At 49.5% G+C, this 22,550-nt stretch overlaps 1 protein-coding gene across 1 annotated transcript; it reads left to right on the forward strand.

Annotated features, from left to right (window-relative positions):
• Positions 1-837: 837 nt before the first annotated feature.
• On the forward strand, positions 838-22,030 carry LOC133348667 (probable RNA-binding protein 18). The gene is made up of 7 exons (XM_061561608.1): positions 838-931; positions 3,717-4,222; positions 9,499-9,625; positions 10,542-10,628; positions 14,728-14,822; positions 18,827-19,060; positions 19,101-22,030. Exons 1-6 carry the CDS (start codon positions 911-913, stop codon positions 19,047-19,049), a joined length of 1,059 nt encoding a protein of 352 aa, XP_061417592.1. The 5' UTR covers positions 838-910; the 3' UTR covers positions 19,050-19,060; positions 19,101-22,030.
• Positions 22,031-22,550: the final 520 nt, after the last annotated feature.

Genomic DNA, 22,550 nt, shown 5'->3' on the forward strand with positions numbered 1-22,550 from the left:
TATTATTTCCCTTCTACGTGACTTTACCGAAAGAACCAAGAAGATTAGTAAGGTTGTTCATTAAACGCATTGCCTCAACAATAGTGTGTGCGCCTCTGTAATAGCACACTACACTAGTAACTAATTGTTACGTTTAGTTTACGTGACCAACCTTACCAATTGGCTGTGTCGGGTGGTGGCAGGTTTAGTGTTTCGCCACGAGGCATCGTGTTTCACGTCGCAAACGCGTGAAAGCCCTCTGATCACTGTTTCACTGCTTTCATGGCTTTATTTTGGTGATTTCGAAAAGTTGTTTTGGTTTGGCCACGTTTGTTTGTTGTAGTGCAGAGTTAGACTGATGGCCTTAATCTAAGTTGTCTTGTGGTTGTTGTTGTTGTTTGACTTGCATCCCACTGGGATGTTTGCACACAGCGTCGGTGTACGGTGCTTTTTCTGCAATATTTTGCTGTCTTTTCTTGGATTTTCTGTTTGCACTTAGTCACATAGTCACTTTAAGATGTTTTCTTGTTCATGTTTTAGTTTTTTGTTTGTTGCGGTTGCACCCGATTCAAGAGCCGAATGGCTCACAGGGCTACACCGAATACATGGACTTGGACTTGGCGAACAGTGAAAGCGCAGGTGACGTCACGGGGGAACGGCACGGGTGACGTCACGTACGGGGGGTGGGTCGCTATAAAACATGCGCGGGTGACGTCACTGGGGAGAGGAAGAAGCGCGGATGACGTCACGCGAGGGGGGACGAGGCGCGGATGACGTCACGGGAGGGGGGGGGGACGAGGCGCTGATGACGTCACGGGAAGGGGGACGAGGCGCGGATGACGTCACGGGAGGGGGGGGACGAGGCGCGGATGACGTCACGCCCGGCGAACGCGCCGCGCAGTGGCGAGGAGCGAGGAAAGGAGCAGGCGCCATGAGCGCCTCGCGGAGCCAGGTGGGGGCTAGGCCGCGTTACCCCGGGGAGACGTTACCCTGAGGGAGACCATGTTACCCTGAGGGACTAGGCCGCGTTACCCCGGGGAGACGTTACCCTGGGGAGACCGCGTTAACCTGGGGGAGGCGTTACCCTGGGGGAGACCATGTTACCCTGGGGGAGACCGCGTTACCCTGGGCTAGGCCGCGTTACCCTGGGGAGACGTTACCCTGGGGGAGACCACGTTACCCTGAGGGAGGCCGCGTTACCCTGGGGGAGGCCGCGTTACCATGGGGGAGACGTTACCCTGGGGGGAGACGTTACCCTAGGGAGGCCGGGTTACCCTGGGCTAGGCCGCGTTACCCTGGGGGAGACGTTACCCTGGGGGACACCGCGTTACCTTGTGTGACATGTTACCCTGGGGGAGGCCGCGTTACCCTGGGAGAGACGTTACCCTGGGGGGAGACGTTACCCTGGGCTAGGCCGCGTTACCCTGGGGGAGACGTTTTCCTGGGGAACACCGTGTTACCTTGTGTGACATGTTACCTTGTATGATATGTTACCTTGTATGAGATGTTACCTTGTGTGAGAAGTTGGCATGTGTGAGATGTTACCTTGTGTGACATGTTACCTTGTGTGACATGTTACCTTGTGTGACATGTTACCTTGTGTGACATGTTACCTTGTGTGACATGTTACCTTGTGTGACATGTTACCATGTGTTAGACTTTACCATGTGCAAGATGTTACCTTGCGTGAGACGTTACCCAGTGTGACATGTTACCATGTGTGAGACGTTACCATGTGTGACATGTTACTTTCTGAGAATAGGTTTTCCCCTTGTTTTTGGCAACAAAACAGCTGTGTTAAGATGTTAAAACACCAAACTGAAACCTTTCACAAGGAATCATGTCTGCATTAACCACAATACTTGTGGTCAGAACGCAAACAAAAAACACTGATAATCTATGCATTGTCTTTGAAACCGATTGGTGCACACCAGAGACCGCTTTCTTTGGAGCCGAGTCTCAAAAGGTGTTAGACCAGAGGACGCCAAAAGACTTACATCACAAAGACAAGCACTATCAGACTAATGGGAGCTCGGGGTGAGCAACTACATCATGGGACCTCCTTTGCCAGTACGAAAATATGAGAATAGGTTTTCCCCTTTTTTGCGTTCTGACCACAAGTATTGTGGTTAATGTAGACATGATTCCGTGTGAAAGGTTTCAGTTTGGTGTTTTAACATCTTAACACAACTGTTTTGTTGCCCAAAAAAAGGGGAAAACATATTCTCATATTTTCGTACTGGCAAAGGAGGTCCCATGATGTTACTTTCTGTGAGATGTTACCATGTGTGAGTTGGCAGCGTTGTTCTGTAATGCTGTGAGTTGGTACTATAGCACTAGTATTGGTACTATAGCGCTGTAGTAGTGGTACTATACCACTGTAGTAGTGGTACTATAGTCGCTGTGATACACGGCGTGCCTTCCCCTTTCTCTCTGTTCCGGCGTCTTTTCGTGCGTAGCGTCATCTCGACCCCCTCATCTATTTCACTCGCCACATCTCTCTCCCTTATACACTTTACGCATTAGACTCTCGATTATCCGTGCTAATGACGGGGAGGATGGCCACGGATAATAATCCAAACGTATCCATTTTCCGCAGATCTCTATGGCAAAAAATCAATTATGTCTTCCAATGTACGTGTAATATTCAGTTTCTGATTCAAAGTTAGAACAGTGAAAATTTCAAACTGACAATTTCGATTGTTACCCTTTCAATGTAGAACGAACGCTAACAATGGACCAACCGATGGTTGATGCGCGTGCTTGGTGATGACTCTTTCCTGCTCCCGCCCAGCAGAAGACTGCGCCCACTAAGTGGACAGCAGCAGAGCCACGCCACTCAACATCAAACAAACTCTGCCCACCGTTGTAAATATATGGCAACTACTGTACTGTAGAGGCGATCACGTGGATCTCAGATTAACCGGAGCAACATTTGTTCGGTTTAAGCACATTACTTGTAATAAACATTTCCAAGACTAACAATGTATAACTGTTTTTAGATTGTTAATTTGGGCTTAAGGGAAAATCCATGCGTTATTAATTTATATCAAAATCTCAGGTGCACAGTGAATAAACCGCACGCGGATAATCGAGAGTTGTATTTAAATAAATGACTGTCACACATGGCATATTTATAAACGCAACAAATGTAAAAGTAAAAATGTTTAACCTTTGTATTGTCAAATATAAACAATAAAATAAACATTTGGAATGGCACCGCTACCGTTATCGCTTACGAGCAGCAAAATTACGCAGCACTTTGCAGGAACGCAACCCCCGCGTTAAGCGAGGACTTTTCTGCGGTTGTATTATTTTATTTCAACCGTGCAATGTGCTGGTGTACCTCCTAATCCTCGCAGCCTCTACGATTCCTCTTTATAATTCACTCTTCCAGCAAGGGTCAAAGGTCCCCCCCACACTTGAGGCTTTCATGAGTCGGAGCATTTATACATTAAAAAAATGTCAAAACGCGCCGCGGGAAAACCGTACCTCCGTTGGTTCTCCAGCCTCGTTAAGGGTGCAGTCATTTCTAAGTTTTATCATGTTGACAGATACAATCAGTTGTGTTTTACGTGTGTCATGGGATGTATGACTTATTTATTTTGATTTTGGAGGGTCCGACATGGGTTATGTTGTGTGCGTACGATTGAGTTATATTTATTTCCCCCAATGTAAATCATGCAGCAGTTGATGTCAGTTGATGTGCTCCATCATTGCGACACGTGTGCATGCAGGATGTGTCCTTACAGGAGCCTGAGAAGGCACCGCAAGAATCCAGAACAGAATCGACGGTTTCACCTGATCACCGACCGGAGGGCAAGCCCGCGGAGAAGTTAAGCAACGCATCCCAGCCTTTGGACGACGATGCTTCCGCAAAAGAGTCACGCCTTCAGCAGCGTTCCAAAAAAGAATCCCAAGTGGCTGAATGTCCAGAAGGCGAGTCCCAGCCTTCGCTCGGTTCTCGCAAGCCAAGCGAAGAGTCGGTGGACGCGCGGCGCGGCAGTGCAGATGCTGACTGCGAGCGGAAAGTTGCGGAGGTTGAGGGTGACGCGGGAGGAGAGGGCTCCCGGGCGCTGCAGGCCGGAGCGGAGGGCGAGCGCAGCAGCAGCAGCAGCAACGCGGTGATGATGACCGCGCGGGACGCGGCGCGCATCAGCAACGCCTCCATGCTGCTTCTCGACGCCGCGGAGCGCAGCAGCCACCGCCTGTGGATTGGAAACATCGACCTGCGGGTCACGGAGTGAGTCGAGCGTTGGGCGAACGTACGTGTGCAGCACACGTACACACACACACGTGCATGCGTGTGCAGCACATGTACACACACACACGTGCATGCGTGTGCAGCACATGTACACACACACACGTGCATGCGTGTGCAGCACACGTACACACACACGCGTGCATGCGTGTGCAGCACACGTACACACACACACGTGCATGCGTGTGCAGCACATGTACACACACACACGTGCATGCGTGTGCAGCACATGTACACACACACACGTGCATGCTAGTGCAGCACATGTACACACACACACGTGCATGCGTGTGCAGCACATGTACACACACACGTGCATGCGTGTGCAGCACATGTACACACACACGCGTGCATGCGTGTGCAGCACATGTACACACACACGCGTGCATGCGTGTGCAGCACACGTACACACACACGCGTGCATGCGTGTGCAGCACATGTACACACACACACGTGCATGCGTGTGCAGCACACGTACACACACACGCGTGCATGCGTGTGCAGCACATGTACACACACACACGTGCATGCGTGTGCAGCACATGTACACACACACACGTGCATGCGTGTGCAGCACATGTACACACACACGTGCATGCGTGTGCAGCACATGTACACACACACACGTGCATGCGTGTGCAGCACATGTACACACACACACGTGCATGCGTGTGCAGCACACGTACACACACACACGCGTGCATGCGTGTGCAGCACACGTACACACACACGCGTGCATGCGTGTGCAGCACACGTACACACACACACGCGTGCATGCGTGTGCAGCACACGTACACACACACGCGTGCATGCGTGTGCAGCACACGTACACACACACACGCGTGCATGCGTGTGCAGCACACGTACACACACACACGCGTGCATGCGTGTGCAGCACACGTACACACACACGCGTGCATGCGTGTGCAGCACACGTACACACACACGCGTGCATGCGTGTGCAGCACACGTACACACACACGCGTGCATGCGTGTGCAGCACACGTACACACACACGTGTGCATGCGTGTGCAGCACACGTACACACACACGCGTGCATGCATGTGCAGCACACGTACACACACACGCGTGCATGCATGTGCAGCACACGTACACACACACGCGTGCATGCATGTGCAGCACATGTACACACACACGCGTGCATGCTAGTGCAGCACATGTACACACACACACGTGCATGCGTGTGCAGCACATGTACACACACACACGTGCATGCGTGTGCAGCACACGTACACACACACGCGTGCATGCGTGTGCAGCACACGTACACACACACACGTGCATGCGTGTGCAGCACATGTACACACACACACGTGCATGCGTGTGCAGCACATGTACACACACACACGTGCATGCTAGTGCAGCACATGTACACACACACACGTGCATGCGTGTGCAGCACATGTACACACACACGTGCATGCGTGTGCAGCACATGTACACACACACGCGTGCATGCGTGTGCAGCACATGTACACACACACACGTGCATGCGTGTGCAGCACACGTACACACACACGCGTGCATGCGTGTGCAGCACATGTACACACACACACGTGCATGCGTGTGCAGCACACGTACACACACACGCGTGCATGCGTGTGCAGCACATGTACACACACACGCGTGCATGCGTGTGCAGCACATGTACACACACACACGTGCATGCGTGTGCAGCACATGTACACACACACACGTGCATGCGTGTGCAGCACATGTACACACACACACGTGCATGCGTGTGCAGCACACGTACACACACACACGCGTGCATGCGTGTGCAGCACACGTACACACACACGCGTGCATTCGTGTGCAGCACACGTACACACACACACGCGTGCATGCGTGTGCAGCACACGTACACACACACGCGTGCATGCGTGTGCAGCACACGTACACACACACACGCGTGCATGCGTGTGCAGCACACGTACACACACACACGCGTGCATGCGTGTGCAGCACACGTACACACACACGCGTGCATACATGTGCAGCACACGTACACACACACGCGTGCATGCGTGTGCAGCACACGTACACACACACGCGTGCATGCATGTGCAGCACACGTACACACACACGCGTGCATGCATGTGCAGCACACGTACACACACACGCGTGCATGCATGTGCAGCACACGTACACACACACACGCGTGCATGCATGTGCAGCACACGTACACACACACGCATGCATGCATGTACAGCACACGTACACACACACGCGTGCATGCGTGTGCAGCACACGTACACACACACGCGTGCATGCATGGCAGGTAGATCATCGATTATCCGGGGTGGACGGAGCACCGCATTTTAAAAAATGCCAGGTAATTGCTAATCATCATTATTATCATCAACTTAGCTTATTTTTTCACATTCTTGTAAGACATTGTCTGTAGGTGTTTTAAATTTGTTTACTGTACGAAATTGGCATGAATAAATATACAAATAGACGAATAAACATCCTACTTTCAAAGTTACTGTATTTTCTGTACCGTACTTACCACTGCAATCTCGAAGACTCTGCATGTATATACTTGCAGTATTTTCATTGTTGTATGTAGTGTATAAAGTACTTTATTTCACATTTAACACTGAAATCAAATGCAGCTACTTTTATTGTCACGCACGCAGTGCCGATCGCCAGACTGGGTACAGTCTTTGGAGCGATTTTTCCAGTTTCGCCGGATTGGCACGTGACCGCCAGATCTTGTTGGAAACCGCCAAATAATCGCGTGCCGGATAATCGATGATCAACTGTATGTTGAACTTCTTTCGCACTCTACGTAGGCAACCGTGCTAATCGGAGGTGCGTACATATCCATTGTTATGCCGCACTTATTTTACTCCTATACCCTTTCATCTCCACCAGCCTGGTCTAGCCGGCGTTGTGACGTATGGGTAAAATAATCCCCGTGGCATGGGTTGACCAAAGGCTGAAAACGGTAGATGTCATTGATTTGATATTTGCAGAGGGGCCTAATCGAAGTCGATGCCTCTCATTGGAGACCAAAATCTCTGCTTCACTCTCACCGCTTGGGGCTTACGGATCATATGGAGGTGCACAGAATCGTACGCTCGCGATGTGCATGGTGGTGGTTCTCCTTTGAGATTGATCCAATCTATGTTTATGTTGAAATGAGAGCGCCTTCGCTCAAGGCGATTTACGTCGTTTCAAAATAAATTAGTTGGCAGGGGCATACAACGGTTGAGAAATGAATGACCATGAAAGGGGAGGGAAGGAAGTGAATGGGGCGAGGGGGAGTGAGAAGGGCAGAGAGTGGGCGAGAGAAAATAGATGTGGCCTTAAACTGAAGGGGAGGTCTGGGCATTTCCGCCAATGCTTTATCCTGGCTCCAATCATATCTCTCTCTCTTCACGCTCATCCTCGGTCTCCTTCAATCACTCCTCCTGCACCCCTGCTTCACCCGTCACATTAAGTGTTCCCCAAGGCTCTGTCCTGGGCCCCACTTCTCTTCTCTGTCTGCAGCTCTCCTCTCGAAACACTCATCTCCACCTTTCACTTCTTCCACCACTTCTTCGCCGACGACTTCCAAATATTCTCCTCTTTCTCCACTTGCACTCCGGACCTCTCTTCTCGCATTTCCGCCTGCCTAACCGCCCTTCAATCTTGATGTCGCTTCGCCTCCTTGCCATCATCAACCCCTCTAAAACCCAGCTTCTCTTTTTCCCCGCTGCTCTTTCCCCCTCCACACACCCCCGCCATCACCTTCCCACCCTTCTCACTCACCCCTGTCCCTTCTGCCCACAACCTTGGTGTCCTCTTTGACCCCTCCTTTCCCTCACCTCTCACGTCTCCGCCATCACCCGCACTTATCGTTTCCACCTTGTCAACTTTCGCGAAATAGGCCCTCTCATCCCTCAGTCGGCGGCCAAACTACAAATACACTCACTCATTCCCTCGGCTAGAATACTGTTACTCTCTCCTGCTCGGTCTCCCAGAAAATGCATTCATTCCACTACAACAGATCCAAAATGCGTCTGCACATTTAATTTACAACCTACCACACTGCTCCCGCACCCCTCTGCCCTTCTTATAGAAATGCTCTGGCTCCCCTTCTACCCGCTGTCTATTCAAGCTCCTTACGCTGGTATTTAAATCTCTGCATGGCCTTGCCCCACCTTACCTCGCTTCCCTCATCTCGGTTTATGTCCCCTCCCACCTGCTCCACTCTTGATCTCTCCTGCCACTCCTAACCGTCCCCCCTTCTCCTTGTGCACAATCGCCGTTTCTGCTCCTTTTCCCTACTTGCCCCCTTGCACTGACACAAACTTCCCCTCCATATAAAGCAGCGATCACCTTCCCTGTCTAGTTACCGCTCCTCCCTCAAGACCTCCACCTCATCTCCCTGGCCCATCCTTCCCTGGGCACCCCCATAATTCCGGTACCCACTAACCACCCTCATACCCCATCCCTATTCACCGTATCACTTTTAGTTACCCTAATTGTACCACTCATAACCCTTGTAAAGTGCTTTGGATTAAAGCGCTATATAAATATAAGATAAGATGTACACATGGTGTCAAGCACGTTTCGTAATCAATCGTGCCACACGTCCCACCAACAGGTCCAGAGTTTGCCTGCCTATTCACATGCTGCTAGAAATCGTTGACCTTTCTCCGTGGATTATTTCGCCATGCACAGCCCCTGGCCTTGCTGTGGTGCCTCTAGGCTGTCAATCTTGTTTGGCATAATTTAACACTTTTGTATTTGTCGTTTGTCTGCATGCTCCGTTGTTAACGCATGTGTAGTTTTAGACTGACTCTTAAGAGTACAGTAGTCCCTTGGTTAACAGTAACTTGGTTAACGGTTTTCTGATTAATGTTTCGCCTCCCATAGGGACCTCCCCATGGTTTAGACTAATTTTTTAATTGTGATTAATGGCAGGTTTACGTTATGCACGCAGTGGTGCCAGTTTCAGCCAATCGGAGCGCTCGTAAGCGGGGCTCAGCCAAGCCCTCAGCCAATCAGCGACGCACCATTTATTAGCGTTTAGACCTCGACTGGCTTTGTTCACATTGTGTTTTCTGTTTTGACAGGGAAGACCGCTCTCTTGCAGACTCAGTGATTTTTACTTATTTTTACAACGTTCGATTAACAGTTATTTCGGTTCACGGACTACGGTATGCACGCGTCTACTTTGGCGAGCACATTTTCTCGCCTTTGTATTCATTATGCCTGCGCGTGCGTTTGTTTGCGCGCGACAGATTTCACCTGTTAAAGATCCTGCAAAAGTTTGGCCACATCAAGGAGTTTGACTTTTTATTCCACAAATCGGGTCCTTTGGAAGGCCAGCCTCGAGGATACTGCTTTGTGAACTACGAGACGAGACCGGTAAGAGCAAATACATACACACAGCCACACACACATGTTGTGACTTACTACTGATACGTACACACACCACACACACGCGCTGTGACTTACTACTGATACGTACACACAGCCACACCACACACACACACGGTGTGACTTACTACTAATATGTACACACAGCTACGCACCACACACACACACGGTGTGACTTACTACAAATACATACACACAGCTACGCACCACACACACACATGGTGTGACTTACATCTAATACGTACACACAGCCACACCACACACACACACGGTGTGACTTACTACTAATATGTACACACAGACACACACACACGGTGTGACTTACTACTGATACGTACACACACCACACACACACGGTGTGACTTACTACTGATACGTACACACACCACACACACCGTGACGTACTACTAATATGTACACACAGCCACACACACACATGCAGTGTGACGTACTACTAATATGTACACACAGCCACGACCACTCACACATGATGTGACTTACTACGGATCGCGTCAAACATCTCAAGAAATTAGTTTTCAATCTTGATGATGATTTAAAAGTGCGTCGCTCCAGTGGCTTCCTAACATTGGAAGGAAGAGTTCCAAACGGTCTCAGAAGCGCATGTGAAAGCGTGCGATGGAGTGGCCGTCTTATTTTCGATGGTTGGCCAGAAGCCGCTGTTGCGAGGATGACCGGAGTTTGCGTGATGGTTAATGCTCCTTGATGAGAAGAATAGAGAATAGGAACGGTTCTGGAAGGTGCCGGTCCTTTGCGATCAGTGTTCTTAATTTGTGTACCGGCACAGTTTCTACCACCGCTTGTCTGTTAACCCTGTGCATGGTTGAGTGCGTCCTAACGCGTTGTGTCTCGTTGCGATCTCTCTGTGTGTGTGCATGGCCGTCAGGAAGCGGAACGTGCCATACAGCACCTGAACGGGAAGCTGGCTCTCTCACGCCCGCTTGTCGTCCGCTGGGCACATGCGAAGTTTGCGGTGAGTGCCCGCGCTTTTGGCATTCACTAATCTTGGCGGATCTCAACCAGCGGAACGCTGGTTGAGATGCTACACCTCTCTCAATAAAATGAATGCCGAGCCTCTTGCTCGTTCCGAGATTCAGCGGTGAACGGGACAACCCACCCTGCAACTTGCAGACGTCTCGGAAATGTGTTACCAGCGAGCGTGTGCAGAGTTTGCTTGCAATGATTACATTGTATGTATGAAGGTTGAACTTCTATCGCACCGTACGTAGCCAACCGTGCTCATCGGAGGTGCGGGGGAAGGACAACAAACTAAACACATAAAGCAGTTTGGGGACCTCATTTGCCAGTAAAAATATGATAATTGGTTCTTTACCCTTCTATCTGGCAACAAAACTGACACCTTTTTGCAAGGAGTCATGTTTGCATAGACCGCAATACCTGCAGTCATAATACAAACAAAAGAACATAACTCTGATAATGTGCACTGTCCTTGAAGTTGATTGGTCCACACCCGAGACAGCTTTCCTTCGAGCCTAGTCTCATATGGGTTGGACCAGATGACGCCAAAAGGCGCACAACTCAAGGACAATGCACCATCAGAGTATGAGAGCTCGGGGCAAGCATCTACACTATGGGGACCTCATTTGCCAGTAAAAATATGATAATTGGTTCTTTACCCTTCTATCTGGCAACAAAACTGACACCTTTTTGCAAGGAGTCATGTTTGCATAGACCGCAATACCTGCAGTCATAATACAAACAAAAGAACATAACTCTGATAATGTGCACTGTCCTTGAAGTTGATTGGTCCACACCCGAGACAGCTTTCCTTCGAGCCTAGTCTCATATGGGTTGGACCAGATGACGCCAAAAGGCGCACAACTCAAGGACAATGCACCATCAGAGTATGAGAGCTCGGGGCAAGCATCTACACTATGGGGACCTCATTTGCCAGTAAAAATATGATAATTGGTTCTTTACCCTTCTATCTGGCAACAAAACTGACACCTTTTTGCAAGGAGTCATGTTTGCATAGACCGCAATACCTGCAGTCATAATACAAACAAAAGAACATAACTCTGATAATGTGCACTGTCCTTGAAGTTGATTGGTCCACACCCGAGACAGCTTTCCTTCGAGCCTAGTCTCATATGGGTTGGACCAGATGACGCCAAAAGGCGCACAACTCAAGGACAATGCACCATCAGAGTATGAGAGCTCGGGGCAAGCATCTACACTATGGGGACCTCATTTGCCAGTAAAAATATGATAATTGGTTCTTTACCCTTCTATCTGGCAACAAAACTGACACCTTTTTGCAAGGAGTCATGTTTGCATAGACCGCAATACCTGCAGTCATAATACAAACAAAAGAACATAACTCTGATAATGTGCACTGTCCTTGAAGTTGATTGGTCCACACCCGAGACAGCTTTCCTTCGAGCCTAGTCTCATATGGGTTGGACCAGATGACGCCAAAAGGCGCACAACTCAAGGACAATGCACCATCAGAGTATGAGAGCTCGGGGCAAGCATCTACACTATGGGGACCTCATTTGCCAGTAAAAATATGATAATTGGTTCTTTACCCTTCTCGGGTGTGGACCAATCAACTTCAAGGACAGTGCACATTATCAGAGTTATGTTCTTTTGTTTGTATTATGACTGCAGGTATTGCGGTCTATGCAAACATGACTCCTTGCAAAAAGGTGTCAGTTTTGTTGCCAGATAGAAGGGTAAAGAACCAATTATCATATTTTTACTGGCAAATGAGGTCCCCATAGTGTAGATGCTTGCCCCGAGCTCTCATACTCTGATGGTGCATTGTCCTTGAGTTGTGCGCCTTTTGGCGTCATCTGGTCCAACCCATATGAGACTAGGCTCGAAGGAAAGCTGTCTCGGGTGTGGACCAATCAACTTCAAGGACAGTGCACATTATCAGAGTTATGTTCTTTTGTTTGTATTATGACTGCAGGTATTGCGGTCTATGCAAACATGACTCCTTGCAAAAAGGTGTCAGTTTTGTTGCCAGATAGAAGGGTAAAGAACCAATTATCATATTTTTACTGGCAAATGAGGTCCCCATAGTGTAGATGCTTGCCCCGAGCTCTCATACTCTGATGGTGCATTGTCCTTGAGTTGTGCGCCTTTTGGCGTCATCTGGTCCAACCCATATGAGACTAGGCTCGAAGGAAAGCTGTCTCGGGTGTGGACCAATCAACTTCAAGGACAGTGCACATTATCAGAGTTATGTTCTTTTGTTTGTATTATGACTGCAGGTATTGCGGTCTATGCAAACATGACTCCTTGCAAAAAGGTGTCAGTTTTGTTGCCAGATAGAAGGGTAAAGAACCAATTGTCATATTTTTACTGGCAAATGAGGTCCCCATAGTGTAGATGCTTGCCCCGAGCTCTCATACTCTGATGGTGCATTGTCCTTGAGTTGTGCGCCTTTTGGCGTCATCTGGTCCAACCCATATGAGACTAGGCTCGAAGGAAAGCTGTCTCGGGTGTGGACCAATCAACTTCAAGGACAGTGCACATTATCAGAGTTATGTTCTTTTGTTTGTATTATGACTGCAGGTATTGCGGTCTATGCAAACATGACTCCTTGCAAAAAGGTGTCAGTTTTGTTGCCAGATAGAAGGGTAAAGAACCAATTATCATATTTTTACTGGCAAATGAGGTCCCCATAGTGTAGATGCTTGCCCCGAGCTCTCATACTCTGATGGTGCATTGTCCTTGAGTTGTGCGCCTTTTGGCGTCATCTGGTCCAACCCATATGAGACTAGGCTCGAAGGAAAGCTGTCTCGGGTGTGGACCAATCAACTTCAAGGACAGTGCACATTATCAGAGTTATGTTCTTTTGTTTGTATTATGACTGCAGGTATTGCGGTCTATGCAAACATGACTCCTTGCAAAAAGGTGTCAGTTTTGTTGCCAGATAGAAGGGTAAAGAACCAATTGTCATATTTTTACTGGCAAATGAGGTCCCCATAGTGTAGATGCTTGCCCCGAGCTCTCATACTCTGATGGTGCATTGTCCTTGAGTTGTGCGCCTTTTGGCGTCATCTGGTCCAACCCATATGAGACTAGGCTCGAAGGAAAGCTGTCTCGGGTGTGGACCAATCAACTTCAAGGACAGTGCACATTATCAGAGTTATGTTCTTTTGTTTGTATTATGACTGCAGGTATTGCGGTCTATGCAAACATGACTCCTTGCAAAAAGGTGTCAGTTTTGTTGCCAGATAGAAGGGTAAAGAACCAATTATCATATTTTTACTGGCAAATGAGGTCCCCATAGTGTAGATGCTTGCCCCGAGCTCTCATACTCTGATGGTGCATTGTCCTTGAGTTGTGCGCCTTTTGGCGTCATCTGGTCCAACCCATATGAGACTAGGCTCAAAGGAAAGCTGTCTCGGGTGTGGACCAATCAACTTCAAGGACAGTGCACATTATCAGAGTTATGTTCTTTTGTTTGTATTATGACTGCAGGTATTGCGGTCTATGCAAACATGACTCCTTGCAAAAAGGTGTCAGTTTTGTTGCCAGATAGAAGGGTAAAGAACCAATTATCATATTTTTACTGGCAAATGAGGTCCCCATAGTGTAGATGCTTGCCCCGAGCTCTCATACTCTGATGGTGCGTTGTCCTTGAGTTGTGCGCCTTTTGGCGTCATCTGGTCCAACCCATATGAGACTAGGCTCGAAGGAAAGCTGTCTCGGGTGTGGACCAATCAACTTCAAGGACAGTGCACATTATCAGAGTTATGTTCTTTTGTTTGTATTATGACTGCAGGTATTGCGGTCTATGCAAACATGACTCCTTGCAAAAAGGTGTCAGTTTTGTTGCCAGATAGAAGGGTAAAGAACCAATTATCACATAAAGCAGTTTTGAAGAAATAACTTTGAAATTTACGGTTAAAAGTGCATTGTTCCAGTGGCTTCCGTATTACCGGGAGGAAGAGCGTTCCAAACGGCCGCAGAAGTGCACCTGAACGCGTGCAATGTATGAGAATCTAAACAAGTTACGGCGGTTTGTAGTGGAGTTCTATGAACTCGATGACTTGTCTCACGAATGGAACCTTGCGTGTTTTCTGTGAAATGTGCAGCAAGGATATGAGTATCCAAAGAAGGAGGTGGTCATGCCGACAAGCTTGGAGCCGTCGACCAGTGAGCCACCAGCCCCCGTACAGACGAGCCTCAGGTGTGTGCGTGCGGACATTTGTATGCGGTCATATGCGCGCTCTCGCCAAGTGAGCCACCTTTTTCTGTTCCCGCTCAGTCCACCGTCTTCTCCGAGCCACCGAAGCCACCGTCGCAACGTGCCAAACGGCGTCCACGGGGCTTGGAGTTTTGCTGGTGCAAGCAACGAAGTTAAAACGTCACGATACAAAAGAGTATATGCAATAAATGAAAGTACATATCAGAATCTGAATACTGGAGGAATCCGATGAGCTATGAAGCTCTTTTTCACAGATGTCTAGGTAATGAAACTGGGCATCCTTGCAAATGAGATTTTCCATCTGATGGGATTTTCCAGGTGGAATATGTCATAAATCAACAGCTCCTGTATTGGAATTGAGGCTTTCAAGAAACAACGCGAACCCACTTAACCTGGATGCATTAATATCCGCAGTCGAGCATTGACCATGTCACCATGAGCAATAAACCAGTTTGTTTTTTTACACAATTGTTGAGCACAGTCCCAAAATCACAAAACATAAATAGCCAGCAGCAAATGGCACGATAAAAGTTGTCCTAGGTAAGGGTAACACGTTTTTGAATGGAGCACAAAAGGTTATTTGGGCTTCGAAAAAAAGAGGTGAAACTGTGTGTTGTTCAGAGATTGTCAAAGGATTGAGTCTGACCAGCTCAAGGGACCCCTTTCTACCAAATTATTTGATGGGCCTGCGTCGGCAGTGGTGGCGCACAAGCACAAATAACATCAGCACTATATTCTTGGTTCTTTCGGTAAAGTCACGTGACTTGACCGAAAGAACCAAGAATATGAATCCCTGCAGTCACGAAAGCTTTAAATCAAAACATCAGCACTGTCGCCTTGAAAGAAAAAAATATAGGATAGATGAAAACATACCACATGCGACGTTTCGGCCAGTGGCCCCTTCGCATGTGCTATGAAAAAGGGCCTGAAAAGTATGGCATTACATTTCTATTCTTTTGTTTATTTTTTTTCGACCCATTGTTCACAGAGTAGACCGTGTCTGCCTTGACTCGTCACTCTGCACTGAGCAGGACCGTGTCTGCCTCGACTCATCACTCTGCACTGACCAGGACTGTGTCTGCCTTGACTCGTCACTCTGCACTGAGCAGGACTGTGTCTGCCTTGACTCGTCACTCTGCACTGAGCAGGACTGTGTCTGCCTTGACTCGTCACTCTGCACTGACCAGGACTGTGTCTGCCTCGACTCATCTCTCTGCACTGACCAGGACTGTGTCTGCCTTGACTCGTCACTCTGCACTGACCAGGACTGTGTCTGCCTTGACTCTTCACTCTGTACTGACCAGGGCTGTGTCTGCCTTAACTCATCACTCTGCACTGACCAGGGCTGTGTCTGCCTCGACTCTTCACTCTGTACTGACCAGGGCTGTGTCTGCCTTGACTCATCACTCTGCACTGACCAGGGCTGTGTCTGCCTCGACTCGTCACTCTGCACTGAGCAGGACCGTGTCTGCCTTGACTCGTCACTCTGCACTGACCAGGGCTGTGTCTGCCTTGACTCTTCACTCTGTACTGACCAGGGCTGTGTCTGCCTCGACTCGTCACTCTGCACTGAGCAGGACCGTGTCTGCCTTGACTTGTCACACTGCACTGACCAGGACTGTGTCTGCCTCGACTCGTCACTCTGCACTGACCAGGACTGTGTCTGCCTCGACTCGTCACTCTGCACTCACCAGGGCTGTGTCTGCCTTGACTCTTCACTCTGTACTGACCAGGACTGTGTCTGCCTCGACTCGTCACTCTGCACTGAGCAGGACCGTGTCTGCCTTGACTTGTCACACTGCACTGACCAGGACTGTGTCTGCCTTGACTCATCACTCTGCACTGACCAGGACTGTGTCTGCCTTGACTCTTCACTCTGTACTGACCAGGGCTGTGTCTGCCTTGACTCATCACTCTGCACTGAGCAGGACTGTGTCTGCCTTGACTCGTCACTCTGCACTGAGCAGGACTGTGTCTGCCTTGACTCGTCACTCTGCACTGAGCAGGACTGTGTCTGCCTTGACTCGTCACTCTGCACTGACCAGGACTGTGTCTGCCTCGACTCATCTCTCTGCACTGACCAGGACTGTGTCTGCCTTGACTCGTCACTCTGCACTGACCAGGACTGTGTCTGCCTTGACTCTTCACTCTGTACTGACCAGGGCTGTGTCTGCCTTAACTCATCACTCTGCACTGACCAGGGCTGTGTCTGCCTCGACTCTTCACTCTGTACTGACCAGGGCTGTGTCTGCCTTGACTCATCACTCTGCACTGACCAGGGCTGTGTCTGCCTCGACTCGTCACTCTGCACTGAGCAGGACCGTGTCTGCCTTGACTCGTCACTCTGCACTGACCAGGGCTGTGTCTGCCTTGACTCTTCACTCTGTACTGACCAGGGCTGTGTCTGCCTCGACTCGTCACTCTGCACTGAGCAGGACCGTGTCTGCCTTGACTTGTCACACTGCACTGACCAGGACTGTGTCTGCCTCGACTCGTCACTCTGCACTGACCAGGACTGTGTCTGCCTCGACTCGTCACTCTGCACTCACCAGGGCTGTGTCTGCCTTGACTCTTCACTCTGTACTGACCAGGACTGTGTCTGCCTCGACTCGTCACTCTGCACTGAGCAGGACCGTGTCTGCCTTGACTTGTCACACTGCACTGACCAGGACTGTGTCTGCCTTGACTCATCACTCTGCACTGACCAGGACTGTGTCTGCCTTGACTCTTCACTCTGTACTGACCAGGGCTGTGTCTGCCTTGACTCATCACTCTGCACTGAGCAGGACTGTGTCTGCCTTGACTCATCACTCTGCACTGACCAGGACTGTGTCTGCCTCGACTCGTCACTCTGCACTGAGCAGGACCGTGTCTGCCTTGACTTGTCACACTGCACTGACCAGGACTGTGTCTGCCTTGACTCGTCACTCTGTACCGAGCAGAACCGTCACTCTACTGAGCACTGCTATTCACGCAAAACTCTCGGCACTCGCCGTTAGTGAAAGGAGTATCTCGTAATTCCTTTGAATGGCATCTTGACGAAACGGCTGTGTTGTGTTGAGTCTGGTGGTGATCCATCCGATGGCCATCAGGAGTTGCTGGTTGTTATCGCATGCGTAACCTTGTCTGTAAGCGGTCGTGTTACACGACGAGCAGATTTCACTTCACCACACTCACAATGGGGGGGCGACTTTTTCATTCCACGATTGTGCAGGAAATAGCCACGCCTGCCACGTGTTCACGTAAGGAGTAGGCACTCTGGTTAGATTTTCAATTTGTAGACTAAATAGGCCGGGGATCTCTGAAGTCAACAAACCAACGTGTTTAGCAATCTAGCAGCGAGGAAACTCGTGATCTGCAGTTGTTTGATTTATAAATATCATTGACAGTCCATAATAGAGGTTTTTTTGGGTTAGATCGTGTAAATATACATTTCTCATTAAACCCGCCACCACCCGACACAGCCAATTGGTAAGGTTTGTCACGTGAACAAAACGTGCCAATTCGTTACTAGTACAGCACACCGCTTGTGTGTTGGAGAGTAAACCCACTACAACATTTACAATTCGAGTACCGTGACGCTTTTGCTTTATTTACAACAACCAGCCTCATCAGGCGACAGCCAGAACAACGGAACAATTCTGGCCAATATTGCTCGCAAAAGCCTCCATGCCATTGGAGAAGTACTGGTTGTGATTTCAAGTGAACAGCCATTGGTGGTTTTCCTGTAACTCTCCGACCACAACAGCTTAGCGGTTGCACACTGTAAATTATCCCTGCGCTGGACTCGTCTTGGTCGGCATGGAAGAAGAGACCAATGACCTCCTGAGAGCTCCCTCGAGCGGGGACACACTCACGGCCGGCAGCGGCGTGCGCAAGCAGTTGCGGGGCTGCCCCTTTACGCTTACCCCTCGTGTGAGCGCGCGTGCGCGTGTCCGTATCCGTGCGTTCACAGTGCCGCCCCCTTTGTCGTTGCGTGCGCGCAGCATCAATGCCAAGATCCAGGCGATCGAGGCGAAGCTGAAGATGATGGAGGAGAACCCCGACATGGAGTATTGCCCCTCTCCGGAGTCCAACCCCCTCTTCTACATCAACCGAGTTGCGGGCAACGCCGCGGACGGGGGCAGGCCCGAGCGGCGGCCGTGGACTGACCGGCGAGGCCGGGGGGCCCCCTACCGCTCACATTACTCCCGCGGGGGGCGCAGATAACACGGTCACGTACACACACACACGTATATTAGCACGGACATGTACACGTACACACACACACACGTCTATTAGCACGGACATGTACACGTACACACACACACACGTCTATTAGCACGGTCATGTACACACACACACACACGTCTATTAGCACGGACATGTACACGTACACACACACACACGTCTATTAGCACGGACATGTACACGTACACACACACACACGTCTATTAGCACGGACATGTACACACACACACACACGTCTATTAGCACGGACATGTACACGTACACACACACACACGTCTATTAGCACGGACATGTACACACATGTGTATTAGCAAGATCATAACAAAGACAAAGATCCCCCATATATCCTTAAACAGACTGTTAGGGCAAGTGCTTTGAAGGCCGACACGGCACACGACTGGGTAGGTGGCCAACACCACGCCCGACCGCCTTTGTCTCCCCAGTGGTGATATTTTACACACGGCACCAGGTACTCATTTGAGGCTGAGTCGACCTAGGGGAGGCCCAGCACTGGTTCAGAGCGTGAAGCAAACTGGGGTCGTCGGGTTTGTAGCGCAGCTCGCTACTGCTCCCCTACCCCCACTCCCTTACCCCCACTCCCTTACCCCGCTTCTTTACATGAACACGTACACACACACACACGTCTATTAGCACGATCATGTACACACGTCTGTCAGTACAGTCATGTACACACACACGTCCGTTTTGCACGTGTCACACGTATATGCACATTATACGAGCATGCACTGTGCATTCACGAGCACACCTACACGGTTGTTTGCATACACCCTCGCACATTTGCACACGCATGTGGTTGTGTGTACAGGTGTGTGCGGGTTGTGTGTGCGCATCCATACGAGTGTTGATCAAAACGTTCGTAGCCTGACAGAGAAGGTGCTGACCAACCTCGATCTAATTTGTCTACATGACTGCCTGAAAGTGCAGTGCACTAAATCGACACCTTGCCAGGCCTTGAGCTATTTTAAGTCTAAATCCGAACACAGACGGCTTACCTTATTTTCTCCGCAAATGATACGGTGATTGTGGATGGATATAGAAGTCACTGGGAACCAGGTCTAGCGAGTGAGTTTTCTACAAATGTCTTGCGTCTTTTTATATTTTTGCATTTATGGTTAACACAAAAATTTGTTCAGTCTTTGTAAAATAACAGGGTCCATTTGTTGCGCTTTCAACCACACACACTGTCAGCCCACTGGACCTTTTGATCGGCCCTTGTACCTGCAGTCAGTGCACGTGTCGGATATTACCCAGCGCGTAAATCCCCAATACACATGGCAGCACTACTAACAGCGAATTTATTATCTCAAGCCAAACGCCACTGCCGATGTGTCAGCCGCAATCAACGGTGCGGCGCTTCGTAAAGTCGTGTCCACGGCGGGCGAGCGAGCGAGCGTCCTTCCCGAGTGCAGGGGTGATTCACACTGTGCTCTGGAGCCAGCAGCTGGATTTACAATCTTAGACGTCGGCTTATAGTCTCGCTTATGCTTCGGTAACAAAAAGTCGCAGCGTTTACTTTTGTTGCTAAGTAGCATGGGGAAACCGGCGACGCATGGCGAGAGAGAGGCGGCCAGCCCTGGTGAGAGGGACATGTCCACAGCGCCATCTCCTCCCCGGGTCGCCCCACACCCTCGGAACAGCCAGGACAGCCGTCGCCGGCTCGCAAGAGCCGCCGACTCCGAACCACGTGACTACCCCCTGTGTGAAGATCTGGCCGATCTCAGGTGGTCGCGGTGCTGAGATTTCCCCATCCGGCTGCCCTCTCTTCTTGATGGATTTTAAAAAATATAATAATAAATGCGGCAATAAAGCAACGTCTACTTTTACGTGTCATACGCTGGCACAACATTGGTTCGGACATGTAGCAAGAACGAGCTCGAGTAGGAGCCCATGCACTTGGGGATGTCCGAGAGCCACTCGGGAGGGAAATGGTGGAGCGAGTGAGATCGAAGAGCAAGCCAGGCGATTCAGAGAAGCGGCGATGCTGGCTCTTGCTAAATACGCAACGAACATTAATTCATCCCGATGGGCGCTGACCTGATGGAAAGGACGCGACGCTGGGCACGAGATAGGATTTGCTGTTCGCTGGCATCTGCGTTACATTGCGATGTTGAGGAGCCATAGCCCAACACGTTTCTATCAGCCTACTAAACACCCTTGTGTAAATTGACGAGTTTATCACAAATTGCTGCCTTTCCAGTTAACTTCCCGTCCCACGACCTGCCACGCCTGTCCTTTGTCTGTTGCTCCACAAATGTCAGTTCTTTAATTTAATGTTTTGCTTCTTTTTTTGTCTAACTATAGGTCATAAGTCACATATTGATTTCACAAAAGCCTTGGTGTAGATTGTTTTTAATGGAATTTCTCTTTAAATTTGAATTTAGCAGTTCCATAGTTTGACTATTTAAAAAAAAAGATAGATTGTATTCGAGATGAATAGACCAATTGTGCATAACAGTTTGCATATTTTACTGCTCAAGGTTAGAATGAAATATTTAGGTCCAAATGCCGAACGGTCTCCATGCTCAACTCGCTGTGAGCCAGTGATCGTCTCTCAGATTGCGACCCTCGGCGATGGACATGTTGCATCGATTTGATGGGAGCCATTCTCCTAATAGAACTGATCAAGGCTGCCTGCTACCCACTCGGGGACATCCGCATTATTGACCCGGGAGAACTGTTTGGCTGAGTTGAACCTGGCTGGGATTTTTAATTTAAATGTTTTAGGTTTTATATATCGCCGATTGAGAAAGGATGCATTGCTTTTTCTTTCTATAGCTTTAGCTTTGTACAAGTACATTGGTAGTGAAGAAGTCGTTTAAAGGGATAGATGAATGTGAAATTGTGAATATTTTAGAAGCAATGAAACGTGTATATAATTCAGATGATGATTTTGTAATGGAAAACTTGAATAGTTGTCAGTAAACAAGGCTTAGAATAAGTGTGCCGTGTCCGTCTTTGTCACGTTGTTTCACTCACACCCTGGAGATATTTTTACTTCCATTTGCTGGAAACTGGTTTCCAGAAAGTGATCGAGTGTTCGTTTGTTTCTCAATCCGCTTGTCTTGGCGAGGGTCGCAGCGGCAGCGTGTTGACTAGGGCGGTGCAGACCTCCCTTTCCCTGGCGACAGACTCTCGCTCTTCCTGGGGAAATCCCAGGCGTTCCCAGGCCAGCTGACCAACGTAGTCCCGCCAGCGTGTCCTGTGCCAGCCCAGTGGTATGTGCCCGGTAGAGGTGCCGTGGGAGTCCTCCGTGGGACATCCTTACTAGGTGCCCGAACCAACTGACTCCTCTCGATCCGGAGGAGCAGCGGCTCGACTCGGTGGCTCTCCGGGATTACCGAGCTCCTCATCCGATCACGGAGAGCGAGCCCGGCAACCCTACGGAGAAACCTCAATACGACCCCTTGTACCCACGATCTCATCCTTTCGGTCATTGCCCAAAGCTCATGACCATAGGTG

This window comes from Lethenteron reissneri, chromosome 27, assembly GCF_015708825.2.
Source record: "Lethenteron reissneri isolate LAM-NWPU_2019-01 chromosome 27, ASM1570882v1, whole genome shotgun sequence".
NCBI lineage: Eukaryota > Metazoa > Chordata > Hyperoartia > Petromyzontiformes > Petromyzontidae > Lethenteron > Lethenteron reissneri.

Excerpts from the sequence above, each read along its gene's own strand:
- LOC133348667 (XM_061561608.1), top strand. The coding sequence starts at position 911 with ATGAGCGCCTCGCGGAGCCAG. Across the intron at positions 4,223-9,498 it reads ATCGACCTGCGGGTCACGGA|ATTTCACCTGTTAAAGATCC; the intron begins GTGAGTCGAGCG and ends TGCGCGCGACAG. Across the intron at positions 10,629-14,727 it reads GGGCACATGCGAAGTTTGCG|CAAGGATATGAGTATCCAAA; the intron begins GTGAGTGCCCGC and ends TGAAATGTGCAG.